The following is a 20,079-nucleotide window of genomic DNA, read 5'->3' as shown; positions in this document are numbered from 1 at the left end:
TTCAAAGAATTAAAAAAAAAAAAAAAATAGTCAAAATTTTGCAATAAGCCGCACTGCTATTGATGTGAACACAAGTGTATATAGGCGTTTAGAATAGGGGCATAGCAAAACTTTTGCCGAATTGAATCGGAAAATTTTCGGCACTTTAAATGATCAAGAAGCTTAACCTCCTAAGTTGAGGTTTCACAATGTGAATCGAGAGATTTCCGATCGCTGAGAAAGACATAAAGTCCACAGATTTAGTTCAATTTGAATTACAGTTGGTTTATTTTTGGTACTTCGACACTTCAGAGCACTGTCTCACTAACCCAGGAGCATTTAATTCTGCATATGATGACTCAAATTTACCAACGATTATTGCGCCGGACCTGTAGGCACACGAATTTCGGTAGTATTTGTTTTTAATAATTTCTAAATGCTGCTCGTTCATCAACTTTATCAAAATAAAATTGTATGCCTTGACACGTCACATATGACACAGGTAAACTACACAGCTACTGTGTACAAACAAAAAAGCAGTGGAGCGCATAAGGGTCAAATTAAAGATTTCCATTAGACAAAATCATTTTTTTTTATGTAGTAAAATTTATTCAATTATCAATCAATTGCATAATTAAATTTGCGCCAATATGTATTTCAACATAAAATTTCTTTGCTCCTGCTGAATCCTACACCCCATAATTTTTAGTTAAGCTATCTATCGATATCTATCTATGTATATGTATATATATCTATATCTATGTATATTAAGATTAGTGCAGATATACCATTTGCACACAAATTTATTAATTATGTATTGTACTTCCTCAATGACTTGATCAAATGGAGACTGAACTGTCATAAGCGCAAAAAAGTTCTTTTTTATTTCTTCAGTCGAATCTTGGAAAAAGTTTTTCGGCTATTTAAAATCGAAAAGGAGCGTTCTGTAGTAGATATATTGGCATACTTATACATTGTCGTATATATTTTTTTTAATATAAGAGTTAGAAAAAATTTGATGTTCACACTCTGTTACAGAATTAAAAAAAAAATCAACTATGGTAGCCATTCACCATGCAATAAACTACCAAATAGGATGTCGATTTTACTAAAGGTAATTCGTGGAGGTATGGACGTATATTTTTATATTTACTGGTAATAGAAGTCAAAACTGTGATAAAAAAGCAAAACAGTATTTACTTAGTAATCTTTTATAATTTGTAAAATCAGCTCAATGTTTTTAATAGCGCTGTGTGAGCCTAAACTAGATGACTTACACGATCATAAAGTGAATGCGAATATTGTCGACGCAACACGCAGACTCACACACTTACAAATATTTATAAGTTGCTTTTTTTTTGCAGGAGGGATTTGATGGTCCAATTTTATGCCATTATCTCTATTAGCTACTGAGTTGCGCTTCTATATTGTGAACAACTACAAAAAGTTTTTATATTGTCTGATTTTATTAAGCAATGAAGTTGCATAAAATTATTTTGTGGAATAAAATTATTACAGCCGAAAGAGTTATGATGCAGTAGAAGGCCTTGTATGTCTAGACTTTAACGAAGCAACTTTACTAGTGTTGTAATGTAATCACTCTAAACGTAAACTTAACTTATGAACGTAAGAAGTTAAAGATGTTTACTCAAGCTACTAAATCAGCCTATGCATACAGCCTCATACCAAATAAAAAAGAGCAGGCAATTTTTTCAGTGCAGGACAAGACTGACATTGCAATGAATTATCGTGGCCTTTGGTCAAAACTACATCCCATATATCAACCCCATCAGCCCCAAAATTAACTTGATTTAGCTTAGTGTGACTTCTGCCTATTCAATATTTAGTTTAAACTAAAAAGACTACTGCGGAAACATCAAATCGAATTCATAGAAGAGGGTCAATGTGCGCTGCTGTATGAATTGAAGGTCGTTTCAGATTTCGAGTTTAATATTGGAGGTTGAATTAGTTTTAAAGGTGACACACAGATGGCGCTATTTATCACTTTATCGCGTTGGCAATACTGAATATATATTCATGACAAAGCCTCATCCCTAGGCTTTGTTTATCAGTATCTGTCATTTCGCTGAAGTATAAACAACGCAGTGTTTTCGTGCTCCGAGTATGTCAACTTTCGTGCCGTCGAAACGCAATTTGCGGGAAGCTTTGCTTTTCTGCTTCAATTTGAAAAAAAAATACAGCCCAAGCCCGTGAATTGCTGCAGGAGGCCTACCCAGACCATACTCCGTCGATTTCAACATGTGAGTACTGGTTTCGATGATTCAAAAGTGGTGATTTTCACACCGAAGACAAGGAGCGTCTTGGCCAGCCCAAAAAGTTCGAGGACGCAGAATTGGGGGAATTGGTAAACGAGGACTCGTGCCAAACCCAAGAAGAGCTTGCTGAATCATTGGGCGTTGATAAATCAACCGTTTGCAAGCGTCTTAAAGCGATGGGAATGATCCAAAAGCAAGGACATTGGGTCCCGTACGAGTTGAAGCTGCGCGACGTCGAACGGCGATTTTTTACGTGCGAATTGCTGATCGAGCGACAAAATCGGAAGGATTTTTTGCATCGGGTGGTGACTGGCGACGAAAAATGGATCCACTACGATAACCCAAAACGCAAAAAATCATGGGGTTTGCCCGGCCACGCATCAACGTCGACGGTCAAGCAGAATATTCACGGCAAGAAAATCATGCTCTGCATTTGGTGGGATCAGGTCGGCGTCGTATATTTTGAGCTGCTCCAACCGGGCGAAACAATCACGGGGGATCGTTACCGACTGCAATTGATGCGTTTAAGCCGGGCATTGAAAGAAAAACGGCCGGAAACGGTAAAAAGGCACGACAAGGTTATTTTGCAACATGACAACGCTCGGCCGCATGTTGCTCAACCTGTCAAAAAATACCTTGGAACGCTTGGCTGGGAAGTGTTACCCCACCCGCCGTATAGTCCAGACATAGCTCCCTCCGATTATCATTTGTTCCGGCATATGAGTCTCGATTTGGCGGATCAGCGGTTCTCCTCGTACGAGGCTACCAAAATATGGGTTGAGTCATGGATAGCCAAGCAGCGGCCAGAATTTTGGAGAAACGGCATCCGGAAATTGCTCGAAAGATGGGCGAAAGTTGTAGCTAGCGATGGCCAATACTTCGAATAAAATATTTGGTACCGTTTTTTCACAATAAAGCCCCAAATCTTCGAAAAAAACCTTTAAAACTAATTCAACCTCCATAGATATTCTGATTATTGACAAAGATGTTTAAATATGTTAAGTGAAATGTTGGCATACGACAAAATAGTAAAGATTTTAAAGAATAAATGAGCTCGCATGATATAAATTCATTAGCAATACACCTCTCAATTAATCACAGTAGTAAAATTGTTAATAAATAAATGTATAATTGGTGTTTTCATCTCTCACTTTATTGGCGAGCTTTTTAGACAACTCAAAGAAATACCTTTTGGTTTCTATGTCCGTGACTTCTACAGAAGCTGTCTGAATGAGGAAGAGGAATAGACGATTTTGCACCTTCTATGCCATGGCATCAATCCCCTTTTAGAAGAGATAAGGGCAGATTATCCAAGCGACATTACAATGGAGTATGAGCCTGAGTGTGTCCCATAGTAGACAACCACCACAGCCTGACCTAACCATGCCCGTGGCTATCCATTCCTTCTACGAAACACAAATATCGGCAGTGAACAGACTATATGTAAGCCTTTAGTTTGCAGTATTTCCTGGAGTGCCAATTACAAGTTATTTCACTGTTGGCAGTCGACGTGTTATCGTACATTAGCTACAAATTTACTATAATTATTGCGCGCTAACCATAGCAAAATAAAAAAATGTATGCGATTTTCGTCAGTCAACCATTCAATGAAAATAGCAGAGATGACAAAAACAACAATGACAAGGCGAAAACAAAGAATAAAAATAAACTCATAACTGAAAACTGGAAACCAAATGCTGGCCACTAACTATGCTTAGATAATACAATAATAACCGATAAATAGTATGCAAATTTTGTAACAAAAACAAGTAAGGAAGCGCTAAATTCGGTTGGGATGGAATGAATATAAGGCCGGGCATATTTTAGTAAAATTTTATTTGAACTGGCTGTTAGTGAGAGTTATAGCTTGCAACATTAAGCGGGGAGTTGGAAAACTAGGCTTGATATAAAAAAGTGGGCGTGGTTTCTACTCGATCTGAAAGGTATTTACATATGCCGGATCTAAATGAGGTGGAAAGCAATTTGTGTTGTTGTTGTACCAGCTCAAATGTTGTGAAGTGCTTGGGCAATGCTTGGGCAATCTTGTGGAGTGACAGTCCGGATATATAATATATTGACGGGATATACCACCTTGATCACAAAATTACAGGAACAACCGCCAAGTTCTGTCTTTTTTTTTGTGTTTGACTGCCACATCTGTGATTAATATTTTTACTAAAATTTTATCGCCAATATAAAAGTAACGCCGTCTGTGGTAAATCTACTTCTGCACGTGTTTTCGATTTTTTATAAAGGGTTTTTAATAAAAGGAGTTAGTTTAATATTCAAAGAAAAATGTTATTTTTTAATATAAATGATCGGAAACATATTTCATTATAAAGAGGAAGGTATGCCGTTAATAGTGGAAAATAACATCAGGCAAATGACCACCACGACCACGCTTATGGGACAATATACTTTTTATGAAATTTTCCATAACCGAATTGCAAAGTGGCTGCCCTATGTCCTCCATAGCCTCCCGATTCCATCTTTGAGGTCTTGTGAATCGACCCTGGGCAGTTGGCGTAGACCTTCTCTTTCACGTAACCCAAAGAAAAAAGTCACAAGATGTTATATCCCAAGATCTCGGTGGCCAATTGTGATCACCTCTTCAAGAGATAACTCGGTCCGGAAACTTTACCCATAAAAGATCAATGGTTTCGTTGCTTGTGTGGCACGTAGTGCAGTCTTCTTGAAAATCCAACCAATTCCGACCATAAAAAATAGTTAATCATCTCTCGATAGCGCAATCCATTCACCTGTAACACCTGTTCTTGGAAAACCCTATAGTTTTAGAAATGAATTTGAATTTGGAACAACGAAACAAATTTTGCGTTGAAAATGGATTCAATGGTGCCAAAACCTGGGATATGTTGGGAAACTCTTTTGGCAATGATACTCTAGAGAAAACAGCTGCTAATGAATCACATAAACCCTTCAAAAGAGATCGTGAGTCCATCGAGGATAACGAACGCAGTTGCAGACTATCGACAACGAAAACTGGTGAACGCATCAATCAGTCACCGCAAATCATTCAATAAACATCAGAGAGTTGGAAGAAGACTTGAACATTGCTTAGGGATCCACTCAGGACATTATTTCAGACATAGTTAATGATTTGAGTTGCTGAAAAATTGGTCTTGTTTTGTTTTTTTTTGCTGGGTGAGGTAGGGTTCTTCGCACTTACAGCGACCATCGCCTACTGCATTGAGTAGTGTTGCCACTAAAACAATCCCTCCTACTATTCTGGGGAGACTCCATTCACGGGACAACTTTCTGCATTACTTCAGGAGCGCCCAGAACGACCTCCATGAAATGGATCAGTTCTATTCAACCACGTCTGTGTCCACCATGATTGTAGCCAGCTTCATGCTACAGGTTCGTCTTCTTATGTCTCTGTCTGTGAGGCCTCGCTTTCTTGTACTGCGTCGAGGTCTATCTTTTTACTCCGTAATACGCCTTTAATGTATCTTTCAACTGCAATCTTATTCAAGACATTGTAGTTTGTGATATGGGTTTGGTCCCAAAGGACCAGAATTTCAGGCAAAAAAGAGATCGCGCTGATATCGCCAAAGACATGATTTTCAAGGCTAAACATTCATTAGGCGACTCAACACTCATCAAACCAACACTGGAGATGAGACGTGGGTTTGTGAGTATGACAAGCATCCAGGCTTAAGGCGAATGAGAGTGGAGAACTCCGAATGAACTGAGACCAAAAGAAGAGGTCGTTTTCCAAATCGTTCTAAAACCAAAAAGAAAGTGTTGCTCCCGGCTTTTATAGATTACAGCGGTATTGTACATCACGAATTTTTGGCAGAGGATCAGACAGTTAATAAGAACTCTTACCTGGGCATTATGACACGTTTACGTGAAGCAATTCGTCTAAAGAAGAGACAATTTTTGGGGGAAAAACTCGTGGATTTTTGCGCCGTCGCACAGTGCCATCATTAGCCGTGGATTTTTGACCTAGAACGAAACGAATACCATCCAACAGCCTTCGCATTCATCTGATATGGCTCTTTGCGATTTTTTTCTGTTTGATCGAATCAAAAAAGAACTACGAGGAACGAGTTTTAACAGCCCGAAGGAAGTAATGAAAAAATGGAAGACGGCTCTAGTGGCTATACCGAAAATATTGTACCAGAAATGTTTCGAGAGCTGGATCAAACGCTAGTATAAGTGTGTTGCAGTTGATGGGGAGTTCTTCGAAGTCAATAATATCACTTTTCAGGAATAAACTTGCATTTTGAATTTCCTGAATGAAGCCACTTTGGGAACTTTTTGATCGAGATGGTAAAGCCGAGATGGTTCTTTCGTCAGCTTAGAACCGAATGTGTTTGGAAAGATACTTGCACAGAATTTGGAAGAGCTTCTAAGTCCTTATGGAGATATAAAAATTTACCCAAAAGTGGGCGTGTGCACCCCACATTTTTGAAAATTTGAACATATTATTTTGGGGCTCATTAGTTGTAAAAAAGTTGAGTAATTTTGCTTTAATTATGACAGAAATATCGGGTTTTTTGTGGTTTTTGAATATGGGAAGTAGGCGTGGTTATTAACCGATTTCACCCACTTCCAGTACCAGCCCACCCTGTAGAATCTTAATTTGTGCACCAAATTTCATTGAAATATATTAATTTCTGCTCGAGTTATCTTGTACCCGAATGGACGGACCCACAGACATGGCTAAATTGAATGCTCTCATTATTCTGAGAACTTTTATACAGAAGTATATTTGCCTACAGCGAACTCGATTCCTTTATGCCATTACACATAACCGTTATGTGAACAAAATTACAATACCCTTGTGCACAAATGCGCGCGGGTATATTAAAGTGTCGCAGCAACCGAAAGTTATTTACATGCACACGAGGGTCGTTTGAAAAGTTCGCACAAAAAAAACTGCTTAATTGTTTGTGATACATTTTTTGTATTTTTCGACATAGTCGCCCTTTTAGGCTAATACACTTCGTCCAACACTGTCCTAGTTGTGAGAGTCTAGCACTTAAAATAAATTATGCCCCCCTCAAAATAGTTGATAACTTTAAATACCCGGGTTCGCATGTCAGCAAAGATGGCACCTTCGAACGAGAAATTACTCACCGAATTCAATGTGGATGGCAAAGCTGGAGAGCAACCTTCGGTGTCCCGTGCGACATGCAAATTCCACAAAAATTATATTAAAAGGAAAAATTTACAAAAGCATGATCAGGCCGTCAGTGACATATGCATCCGAGTGCTAAGCTGTACCACGTAAAGTAGAGCTGAAACTGCACGCGACAGAAATTCGGATGCAGGAAAAGATTCAAAACACATTTATTCTTGGTAGCAAAAAAGTTGCTCCAATTAGCACTAAGCTCCAGGAAAACCGCCTACGCTTGTACGGTCATGTAATGAGAAGACCAGAGGATCAAACAGTGAGGCAAGACTTGCAGTTGGAGGTAGCGAAAAGCGAGCCAGGCAGACCATCAAGAACCTGGAAAACACTATTGAAAACGACATGCGATGCAGAAAGATCAGCGAAGTGACGACACAGGACCGCGTGACCTGGAGATTTCGCACATAGATAGCCGACTGGAAATAGGATAAGGCTGAGTTAAAGAAGAAGAAGAGTACAATGTTGTCTTAGTTTCTTGATACCTTCTGAATAACAGGATTTGTACAAGTCTGAAAAGTAGCCATTCGTTTCTACAATCACCTACTCGTTTGAATAAAATATTTTTCCCGCCAGCCAATTTTACAAATTAGATAACAAATAGTCGTCAGAGGGATGCGAGGGAGTCAAGTCTGGAGAATAGGGGGGTTGTGAAACGAATTGGAGTCCTATTTTCATGAATTTGTCCACGACAACTGCTGAGGCTCGAGCTGATATGCTACGGTGATTAAACAGAAAATCACTCGACTTAATCGGTTCAAACGAACGTCAAATATAAAGAAATAGACCAATCTGCCTGAAACTTGGTGTATGTTCTTCCAAGAGAAGAGATGTTGCTGCGTTAAGTTGAAGCGGTTGTCCTGTGCGACACGCTCAGGCTCATAGCCCATTGTGAAAACTTGTGTAAGCTTTCCAAAAATTTTTGAATATCTCTGATTTCTGCAGAATTGAGGTCTTCCAACACATTAAGAAATTGTTTACCCGGAATAGTAAACCTGTGCCGGGATGGAGCAGGACAGTGGCACAGTAGGTGCGACATTGTCTCTTCCTAATCAGGACAACTTCTACAGAAGTCATGTGCTTGCACACCCATCATTTGGGCGTGTCTACCTATTAGGAAGTGCCCTGTTATGACTGAGATCTGTGTACTAAGACTGTGTTTATTTTAGCTTAGCAGAGATTCTGTGCGCTTAGCATTGAGAGTCGGCCACAGTTGATGGGCGATTTTTCAGGTGGCTTCATTACGCCATCTTTCGTTTGCTTTCCCTACAATTTCTTCAAGTATGAGTAGCTTACATGTTTGGAAGAGTATGCCTATGTCATCGTTTATGTACTCATTGGACAATTTGGTGCCGAGTCTCGCTAGTTCATCGGCTCTACAGTTACCCTCAGTGTCGCGATGGCCAAGAACCCATGTATTTCTCCTTTAGGTGAAATAACTCAGCCATCTCGTTAAGAGATGGGCGGCAATTCATGGCTAGCTTAGAGGTTGTCGACTGTTTTGTGAGAGATTTTATAGCCGCTTGACTATAAATGAAAATGTAGTTATCATTTCCGCATATCGCATCACACTGTATCAGTGTCGCGGCTTTCATTATTGCCTTCAGTTCAGCCTGAAAGACACTACAGTAGTCGGGGACCCGAAAACTGAAGGAGATCCCCAGATGTTCGAAGTATACACCTCCGCTCACCCTACCCTCAAACTTTGAGCCATGTGTGTATACATGGATGAGCTCGCCTGTCTTACATCGCCCCGTTTTCACTCCTCCCTTGAGGGTAGGAGGGTCGTAAACGCTGTAATGGCAAGTATAGGCGGGAGTGCATAGTCCGAGATGTTACTGACTAAACATAACTTCGATACGCGCCAGTAGTGGCATCTCTCTGACTTTGCACGAGCTTTTCGAATGACCCTCGTATACACATCAGAGTTTTAATAAGCAAATTTTCAACACTGTTTTTTATGAAGTAATAAACTTCTTTCCACTTTGTGCTCGATTTTTGTTACAAGTACGAATGGCATGCAAAGGTGGGCAATAAAATGAATACAACGCAATTCTAAAACGTAAATGTGCAGTGAACCCCACTGTGATGGAGTATAAAATTTGGGCAATTTGTTGGCTTTACCTTGACATCAGATTTCACGCGCCAATTATTTTTATTTCTGTATATCTGACACTTTCGCGCTACACTGGCGGAATAAAGCGTAATAGAATTAAGCGGCGTAGATTCAAAGCAAAAATTATTCGAAGCTCAATCACAGATATCGCAGCTCGTACAAGTAGCCAAGCGAGTTTGCGTGAAAATGCAAATGCATTCCAGTGTTAATGACCAAACGCCGACTTGAATGAATTGTGTGAAAAAATCAAATACATTCGGGTAAACATACATACATACGCATATACATACATACGCACATTCATAAAACCGAAAATATTTGCCAAAAATTCCCACTGCAGGCGAGGCACATTTTTAAGAGCCAGCCCAAGACTGGCTTAAGAGAACAAACGTGCGCATATTTGTGTGAGTGAATCTGTGCCCATAAGTAGGTTCTCTTATTGGCTTTTGCGCGTGGTGGCTGAATCTCGCCTTAAACTGGGCGAGACTGTGTATTTTAGTTGCTGTCCGCAGCCCAGCTCAAGTTCACTCACACAACATCAACAGCTCAGCGCACAGCCGTCGAAGCAGATCAAAGTTGGTAACACCCACGAATTGTCAGAAGTGTTTCTATGTATATGTAAGTATAAGGAAATAACTGCGCGATCAAATTATTTATGACTTAAGTTATTTAATAATTTGGCTGGCTCTGTTTTTCGCTGCTTACTTCACTTCTTCTCTTTCTGCTACACAAACCAAACCAAGCAGCTGCACTGCAATTAGCCAAACATCACTAGCGTTTTTATTGATACTCTGCTAATATATGAAAAATGCAGTTTGCAGTTAAGTAAATTTTACAATTCTCACACAAAAGATGGATGTAATTGAATAGTCAACACAAAGGCACGCAAGCGCAAATGAAAAAATTAATAACCAATAAAGAAAAGAAAAACTATTCACTTCGCTTTCATTGAATCTTAGTCACCACTTGTTATTAAATACTATGTATTTTTCACGTTTTCCACAAACTTCGACGTTTCAGTGTTTACTCGTTTCATGCGCGTTTGTTAACTTTTCCACTCGACTGTCTCGCTTAAACTGATCTCGCCAGAGCAGCAATGTTTGGCTTGTGGCTAATAGCTATCGCCTGTTGCTTCCACCGCTCATTCAGTGTCAAACTTATGGCTTAAGCCTTGCTTACTCCGCTCTTATTGTTGTTGCTATGTTTACGTATTTCAGTCATTTCCAGTTTGCGTAGCTGGGCTTTTTTATCTCGCTTTACTGTCAGTGGTTGTTGCTGTTGTTACTCTGGCCTGCTCTTTAGTAGCTATATTTTTTCGTTGGTAGCTTTTGACCAATTCGTTATTCTCTTTTATGGTGCGTTCATGGTCTAGCAGTATTCAGCTGCAGGCTGGCTGAAGCGCTGAATTGCATTTTCAGTGTTGTGTAGTTGGGCTGGATTAAAATTAAATATAAAAATTATTTTCAAAAAATTCTGCTGATTGTGCTTAAGTTAATCAAATTAATTAGAAATAAAAAAATGTAACTTCGAAATTTATAAAACAATTAGGACTTAAATTATTATTAAATATAAGAAAAATTAATTTAAAATTTTTTTAATTTCAATTAAATTTTTTTAATTTCAATAAAAAATTTTTAATTCGAAATACATTTTTAATTGAAAACAATTTTTTAATATTTTCCGATCAAAATTTTTTTAGTGAAAATATTTTTTTTTTCAAATGTTAATTGTATACTGTTATTTAAATTTAAGCTCAAATATTAAATTATTAAATAATTAAAAAAAAATAAATTATTCATATTTAAAAATTAAAAAATGTTTACATAATTTAGTGTAATTTAAAATGAAAAATATTAAATTCACAAAAAAAGGAAATTTAAAATATTAAGAAGATTATTTAAATTTAAATTATATTAAATTATTTAATTTTTTTTTTTAATTTCAATAATCTATTTTTTATTATTTTAACATTTTTTTAATTCAAAAAATTTTTGTCTTTTAATTTCATTTATAAATAATTTGCTATTATTTAAATTTAAGTTTAAATATTAAATATTAAAAAAATAAATTATTGAAATTAATTAAAAAATTTAAATAATTTAATGTAATTTAAAACGGGAAAATGGAAAATATTTAACCATTTAAATTTAGGTTACATTAAATTATTTAATATATTATTTTTTAAATTTTTAAATTTCAATAGTTTATTTGTTTTCCTTTTACATTGTTTTAATATAAAATATAAATATTTAAATTTAAATTTAGATTTTATTTTTAATTTAAAATTTTTATCAATTTTTTTAAGTCAAAATAATTTTTATTTTTAATTTACAATTAAAATTATGTGCTATTATTTAAATTTAGGTTTAAATATTAAACTAATAAATAATAAAAAAAAAAAGATAATTAATCAAATTTAAAAATTTCGAAAATTTAAATAATTTAATGTAATTTAAAATGGAATATCGAAAATATCAAATTATTTAAATTTAAATTACCTTAAAATATTTAAATTTTTTTTAATCTTTAAATTTCAATAATTTTTTCTTTTAATTTTTAAATTTCAAAAATTTTTTATTTTTGTCCAATTTTTGTACTTTACGGAGGAAGCTTAAAATGAAGGAAGTATTAAATAGAAAACTATTTTTCGGTAAAACATGAGATGGAAGTATATGAAATTATGGGGTCTTTCAAAACTGACGCCTAATTGAAAAAATAATATTTCATTTTTAAAATTTATAAAAAAAATTAATTATTTAAATTTGAAATTTTATTTTTTTTTAATAGCTAAACTTTCTTTCTCAATTTAAAGTTTTAATGATTTAGGATGGTTCCATGAGTAGAAGTCCACGCAAGTGGGGAAAGTTACTGATCGCCATTCACTTGGGAGTGGCCAGGACGATTCTTCTGCATATGGTTCAAGCAGCTCACAACGGACACGTATCCTCTGGGTAGCTTCCGAACACCCGTTCGGGAGTGAGCTAACGTGAGAAGGCGAAACATTCCAGGATAGCTGGTTGTGCGTTAGGTTTGGGGCCCGCCACTTAAAAATCCCCCCAATGAAAAGTTTAAAAAAGCCTCGGATGAGACCTCCCTATACTGATGACGGTCACTGCAAACGAAATGAGGATTACGATTTGAGGGCATGCTCCTGGAATGTCCGGTCCCTCAATGGGGAAAGTGCCACTGCCCGGCTGGTTGATGTCCTAGTGAGAGTGAATGCTGACATCACTGCCATTCAAGAGATGCGATGGACGGGACAAGGCAAGAAAAGAGTAGGATCTTGTGACGTCTCCTAAAGCTGTCATGTAAAGGAGCGCAAATTCTGTGTTGGATTTGTTGTGGGAGAGAGACTTCGTCGCCAAGTACTGTCCGGTGGACGAGCGTCTTGCAACAATCCGCATCAAAGCCCGTTTTTTTAACATATCGCTAATTTGCGCCCACGCCCCGACGGAAGAGAAAGACGATGCGACCAAAGATTCCTTCTATGAGCGCTTGCAACGTTCCTATGAGCGCTGTCCCCGCCACGACTTAAAAATCGTGCTTGGCGACTTCAACGCCAGGGTGGGCAAGGTGGGAATTTTTGGTCCCACAGTCGGAAAATTCAGCCTGCACAACGAAACAACCGGTAACGGACAGAGGCTGATCGACTTCGCCGGGGGCCCGAAACATGGTAGTCTGCAGCACCAGATTCCAGCATAAAAAGATTCACCAAGCCACCTGGCTGTCTCCTGATCAAAAAACACGAAACCAGATTGATCATGTTGTGATAGATGGAAGACATCTAGTGTATTAGATGTACGTACGATCCGAGGACCCAACATCGACTCGGATCATTACCTTGTTGCAGCCAAACTGCGCACCCGCCTCTGTGCCGCAAAAAACGTACATCTACCTATGCAAAGAATGTTCGACATCGAAAAGCTGCAGTCACAACAGATTCGCCACTCGACTCTTACTCCTGCTCTCGGAGAGCACTGCCCAACAAACCGGCATGCGTGAGCAATGGAACAACATTTCTTGTTCCCTACGTACCGCCGTCGAAGAAGAAATCGGATTCCGGCGAGCCCGAAAAAACAATTGGTACGACGAGGAATGTCATGCTGCCGCAGAAAGAAAGGATGCCGCCTATAGAGCCACGCTGCGATCGGGCGCAACGCGAGCCATGTGGGATCGCTACAGAGAGCTGAAAAACGAAGAGAGACGTATTATCCGACAGAAGAAACGAGAAGCCGAAATACGTGCGTCCGAGGAGCTTGAGATGCTGGCCAATAGGAACAACGCCCGAAAATTCTACTAGAAAGTTCGGCGGCTTACAGAAGGTTTTAAGACCGGAGCGTTTTCCTGTAAGAGCAAAGGCGATCTGGTGACTGACGTACAAAATAATCTTAAATTATGGAGGGAACACTTCTTGAACCTATTAAACAGTGACAGCTGCGCATGTCACCGAGAATGTGAGGATTCCGATACCCCAATCGTTGACGACGGAATTGTCGTTCCGCTACCTGATCATGACGAGGTGAGAATAGCGATAACGCGGCTAAAGAACAACAAAGCCGCGGGCGCCGACGGACTGCCGGCTGAGCTATTCAAACATGGCGGCGAGGAGCTGGTAAGGTGCATGCATCAGCTCCTATGCAAAATATGGTCGGATGAAAGCATGCCTGTCGATTGGAATTTAAGTGAACTCAGCCCAATCCATAAGAAGGGCGATCCTGCAATCTGTGCCAATTACCGCGGGATTAGTCTTCTAAATATCGCCTATAAGGTTTTAGCGAGCGTATTGTGTGAAAGGCTGAAGCCCACCGTCAACCAACTGATTGGACCTTATCAGTGTGGCTTTAGACCTGGAAAGTTTACCATCGACCAAATATTTACAATACGTCAAAAGACCCACGAAAGGAGAATCGACACACACAAGTGCTACTTTGGACTAAGTAGGCAACTGAGCAGTAAAGTCCTCTCTCGACGAACAAAGCTAACACTCTACAAGGCTCTCATCATGCCCGTCCTAACGTGTGGCGCAGAAGCTTGGACGATGACAACATTTGATGAAGCGACGCTTGGAGTGTTTGAGAGAAAGATTCTCCGTAAGATTTTTGGACCTTTGCACGTTGGCAACGGCGAATATCGCAGGCGATGGAACGATGAGCTGTATGAGAATGAGCGGCTCTGAAAGTATTCGATGCGGTACCAGCTGGTGGTAGCAGAGGAAGAGGGCGGCCTCCTCTGCGTTGGAAAGATCAGGTGGAGAAGGACTTGGCTTCACCAACTGGCGTCGGTTAGCACGAGAAAGAAACGACTGGCGCGCTTTGTTAAACTCGGCCAAAATCGCGTAAGCGGTTATAGCGCCAATTAGGAAGAAGAAGAATTTAAAAAACCTGATGGAAAAGTAATAACATTTTTTTGTTTTTTATTTTTTTAGTTTAATTTTTATTTGTTTATCTATTTTTTTTTCTTTTGTTTTAATTTAAAAAATTTTTTTTTTTTTACTTTTTTAATTTTTCTTTTTGCCGTTTCTCTCTCTCTTCATAAAACGAGCGTCGCACCCTAATGCTCATACGTATATCATACGTACGTATGCAACAAATCCTTCGAATTCGAGTTGTACGTGACAGAAACCCATGGGCAGAGATAGGGAGTATAGTTGATAAAAGAGTAACTATTTCCGATATGTGTACCAACACCTCCCTCAAATACCTTCATATCCAACTATAAATTACCTACCACCGCCTACCACACCACACAACACATGACAGAGCCACCTAAATGGGGTTGTTGTTTACGCACACGAAAAGAGGCAGGTAACAGTGCACAGCTTTGCATTGCACTCATTGGGCTTTTTATTTTGACATTTCTTTCGCTTAGCTTTGGAGAATTCAAATCATGAAAAAGTACAAGCAAGCGTAAAAAAGCGAAGCACAAGAAGGCAAGAACAACAAACGGGCAAAAGAGTGAAAATACAAAAACACAAAAACCAAAAAAAATAAAAAAATGCTGAGAGCATAGAAATTTTATTGAATCGATAAGAATAAGTGAGGAGAATGCCGAATGCAAAAGGACATGCGCGAAAGGTACACACTGAGTGAGTAAATCAAGAAGGTAGTAGTAAACTTTGGCATGTAGATGTGTGTGTCTGTGTGTAAGTGAGTTTAGTGTTCTTGGTGCTTGGCTGTTTATTTGTTTAGTTCTTGTTTTTTTGTTCTTGCTTTTTTGGCTTTCGCTCTTCGAAGTTCCAATTGAAGCGCGAGTGTGCGTAAAATTGTGAGAGAGGTGTGGGTGTGATGAGTTAGTTACCCAGGTCAGGTAGATGGTACGGAGGTGAGAGTGTAGCGGTTAATCGTTTACTGTTAACTGACTGGTAAAGTATTTTTGTTATTATTTATAATATTAATTAAATTAATTGGAATATTATAGGAATTTTATTAATTTTTTTTACGCCGCCTACTACTTAAAACTCTAATTTGCCTACTAAGCCGACCTCAGAGATAAGCACAAAAGTAATCGGTTAGAAATCAAGACACTAACTCACTACATTGAGGGTGGCGCCGGGCGCTTTTCCAATTTCCAAAAGCATCGCCAAGTCTCTGTATCAATATTTCATTCTCACGCGCTCACTCTTCACATCGAGCATCGAGCATGTGACGCAATTTTACTACGTTCTGGGGTACCAAGGAAAGCCGTAAAATACTTTGCACTCAGTGAAAATTTCATCACCGTTGTAGACAGTTCATTTCAGAGAGAACGCAGTTAACTTGCAGCTTTCAAATTTTTTACCATAAAATTTGGTTAAAGTTTTTGGTTTAACAAAAAAGTTTCAAAACAAAATTGTAGAATTTAATAAAATAAAAAAAATTCAAAAGTTTCATTTGAAAGTTAAAAGATAAAAAACCGTTAAAATTTCAAATTAACGCAAAGTAAGTCAAGTGTGCGCTGAAAGAAAATTTTTCAAAAAATATATATATGTGTGTGCTTACATATACACACACATATGTATATGTCCAGATATAAAGCATACATTTAATGGTGATTATCCTTAGAGTAAAGCAAGAAATTATTCGACTGTCGAAAAATCGAAATAACGACGAAAAATTCTGTATCAGCAATAAAAGCGTACGAGTTGTAGTACTGGCATAACGGGAATAGAGAGTGTGCATACCACACAAAGCAAACGAGCAAGCAAGCGAGCAAACGAGCGAGCGAGCGCACCACGAGTGAGTGATAAGCCAGCAACGTGACCACAACCCCTAAAAATTTGTCTGAAAATAGAGCAAAAACCGCGTACTTAAACAAAAAAAAAAAACAAATACAAAAAAAAAAAACAAAAAACCAAAATTAACAAATAAGCAAAAAGTCTTGTTAAAGTGAAAAAATCGAATTATTTCGTTTACGCTTTCAGTCCACCTTAAGTCAACGTTAAAAAAAAAACAACAACATTCCGAATACAACAACAACAGCCGATTAACGCATTAAGCCATTGCTAGACGAGCCGAAAAACCTACTCACCTACTTTTGGCTGCACATAGCGTCCGCATAGGATACATACCTCTACACACGCACACATACACGCATACAGAGAGCTATTTGCACAGTAAAGGTGAGTGATGATTTTGTATCGAAGGTAGTTACGACGTTCAAATGTCATTCATACAACTAATTTAATGGAGTATGAGAAATACGATTAGTAACGGTACTAGGCATATTAATGTCCTCTTGCTATTGAACCTTTCTGTTTTTTTTTTTTTGTTTTGTCTTTTTATGTGGTTTTGTGGTACAGGGGGTCATTGATCTATTTTACTCACTGTGCGGGTTGTACCCTAACGAATTGTTACATAATGCGCCTGTGGGGGTGGTTCGGGGGGAGGGAAAAGGGTAAGCAGTAGTTTGTTATTTTTATTGTAGAGAAGATGGCTTACATAAGCACATCTGTAGGAATTTCCGCTCGATGGCATCATCGCAGATTTAATCATGGCACTTCGATGAAGAACTTTTCTTGTGCTTTTTTGGATGGTTTTACGAATGTCTTAATGAAAGTGAATGATGGATATTGGTTGGGGCGGTGATGAGTTGTTTATGGTTTCGTTATCCTTGGTTGAGAAAAGGGTTTTTATTTGGATAAAATTATGAAATAAGTGCGCATTGAGTTAAGTTGTGATGCAAATCCTTTCCTTTTTCGAAGGAGGTTAGAAGCGACTACTTTTGAGAAGTTTAGTGTGCATGAAAGGAATATAAGGAATATAATATATAATATTCTAATATAATATATAAAAATCTAATAATATATAATATTCGAAATATTTATCGTATTTTCAGTTGCGTGTGAGATAAAAGAATTTTGATTTTTTTTCTGTTTGATATAAATATAATGATCGTTTTTTTAACAGGGGCATAAGAGGTAATAGTTTTTCGCGAAAAATTTGCTAAATATTATAAAAAAAGTTTTACGTTGTTAATGAGACATTTTTCAACTACATTGCCTCATAACCCTTATGAAACGAGAGATTTTTTTTTTTTTGATTGACGATAAGTTTTTTCCATCCTTTTCTTCTTGATTGGCATGGTAACAGCTTACGCGATTTTAGCCGAGTTTGTTTCTCGTGCTAACCGGCGCCAGTTGTACACACCAAGTGAAAGGCCAGTCCAAAGTAGCACAGACTCTTCGTTGGAATTCAAGGCTGACATTATTATCGGTGTTAATGTTGGTTCCTAGATAAGCAATGTCTCTTACAGGTATATTTGCATATATATATGTACTTCTAGACTCTGGACAGCAAATATTTTTTATGAGAAGCTTTTTCTTGGCAGAAATACAGTCGGAGTTTTGCTATTGCCTGCCGAGGGACTATCGGTATTAGAAAAAAATGTTCTTCATTTTGGTATTACACGGAGGTTCCAACCTACGTCTTTCGAATGCTAGTCACGCACCAATCCATTCGGCTACGTCTTTCGCCAGCAAAGTCTATTACAGCTTCGAAATCATAACTGTCAACAGTGAAGGCGACTGCGCCGACAGTTTGTTTTTTCCTACTTCTCCAAAACTGTTAGAAGTGAAACATTATTTCTTCATCAACGATGAGGGCTATTTTTTGAATTTTAATTTATACACATACCCACAAGAGTTATAATGGAATTGTAGAACTTTAAACAAGTCTTTGCGCATTTAAAGTTTGGCTCCGCTCAAGTTGAGGGGCGACATAGGTTTGCAGACTCTCTACTCTTCAAATTCTTCGATGGTATATAAGAAAACATCGAGTAAATCAATTAAGTTCCTGTAACACTTGATCTAAAACTTTCGAGTATACCTTCAGAAACTCGCTATGCCCATGCAGTGGGTTCCAAGCTGCAGTAACGAAAGCAGCAGACTTAGCCATAAACAACACTCCTCCGAACTCTCAAATAAACCCATCAAATCAATAGCAACTGTAATGACAAACTCACACAGCGTACGACAATGCCGGAACAGGTTGGATGAGCTAGAAAACAAGCCACAAGTTAGTTGAAGGAATCGAGAAAATGGATATATGCTAAAGCAGGCGCAAATCTTTCTGTAGCTGGCACGGCCGGTATGCAACCACCTCTCTGCAAACAACGATTGGACATAGAGGTATGGGAAAAATGCCAGCTCTTGCAGCACCGCGAAAATCATGCTACACAGGCACAATGGAAAGAGTGTAAACTTGTAGTGGGGATACTGACGAGGCACTGTCTCACCCCATCGTACGCGGCCAAACTGTAGCTAGCGCAGAACGATACACGCACAATATGTAACGCAGTATGTAACGCGAGAGGAACTCTAGAACACCTACTCTGTCACTGTCCTGCACTTAGCAACACACGAATAAACTGCTTAGGTTCTGCATCATTTTCAACATTAAAAAGCGTGGCAGATCAAAAAATTAGCAACCTACATAAATTATCTATTAATTACTGCGTATGAAAGTCAAAATATAAATGAAAGTCAAAATATAAAGTTCTAAACTTTCCATACAAACACTTGGTATCTTTATGGATCAATTTCTGAATTCAATTACTGGATCAACCAAGTCCAATCTAACCTAACCTTTTTCTTCTTTGAATACAATAAAGCTTAACAAATATGCTCACAAAAATAAAAACATTTTTATAGATTTTCTCTCTCTGTTTCGGGCTAATTCCAAAAGATGACCGATATTTTGGACTCCGATCCATTGACGTATATTTCGCAACCAGAATAATTTTTTTCTTCTGATGCCTCGTCTTCCTTCAATTTTTCCTTGCAGTATAAGTTGTAGAAGATTATACTTACGATTTCGGCATATATGATCCAGGTAGGCTGTTTTCCTGCGTTTAATGCACCGTAGAAGCTCTCTTTCGCTATTTACTCTTCGAAGCACTTCAGAGTTTGAGACACGGTCGGTCCACGGAATTTTAAGTATTCTTCTTAGTATCCACATTTCGAATGCTTCTATGCGATTCATATCAGAAACTTTCATCGTCCAAGTTTCCATGCCATACAAGAAAACTGACAGAACATAACATCTAACAAAACGTATTTTTAAGTTTAAATTAAA

General features: G+C 38.1%; 2 protein-coding genes across 7 annotated transcripts in view; one reads left to right on the top strand and one right to left on the bottom strand.

Moving 5' to 3' along the window:
* Positions 1-10,753, bottom strand: part of LOC128855684 (uncharacterized) — a 162,842-nt gene extending 152,089 nt beyond the window's left edge. For 2 of the 6 annotated variants that reach the window (XM_054090802.1, XM_054090800.1), the window contains exon 1: positions 10,468-10,752. The gene's annotated coding sequence lies outside the window, so the exon portion shown is untranslated. Of the gene's footprint in view, positions 1-10,441 lie in introns of all 6 variants that reach the window. The other 4 variants (XM_054090803.1, XM_054090801.1, XM_054090805.1 and 1 more) reach the window with 4 other exon arrangements.
* Positions 7,333-20,079, top strand: part of LOC128855510 (uncharacterized) — a 34,218-nt gene continuing 21,471 nt past the window's right edge. The window contains exons 1-2 of the mRNA XM_054090470.1: positions 7,333-7,408; positions 17,004-17,126. Coding sequence (XP_053946445.1) covers positions 7,333-7,408; positions 17,004-17,126 — 199 coding nt within the window. The remainder of the gene's footprint in view (positions 7,409-17,003; positions 17,127-20,079) is intronic.

Source organism: Anastrepha ludens, chromosome 2 (genome assembly GCF_028408465.1).
Source record: "Anastrepha ludens isolate Willacy chromosome 2, idAnaLude1.1, whole genome shotgun sequence".
In the NCBI taxonomy this organism is placed as follows: Eukaryota; Metazoa; Arthropoda; class Insecta; order Diptera; family Tephritidae; genus Anastrepha; species Anastrepha ludens.
This window is presented reverse-complemented; position numbering and strand designations above follow the sequence as displayed.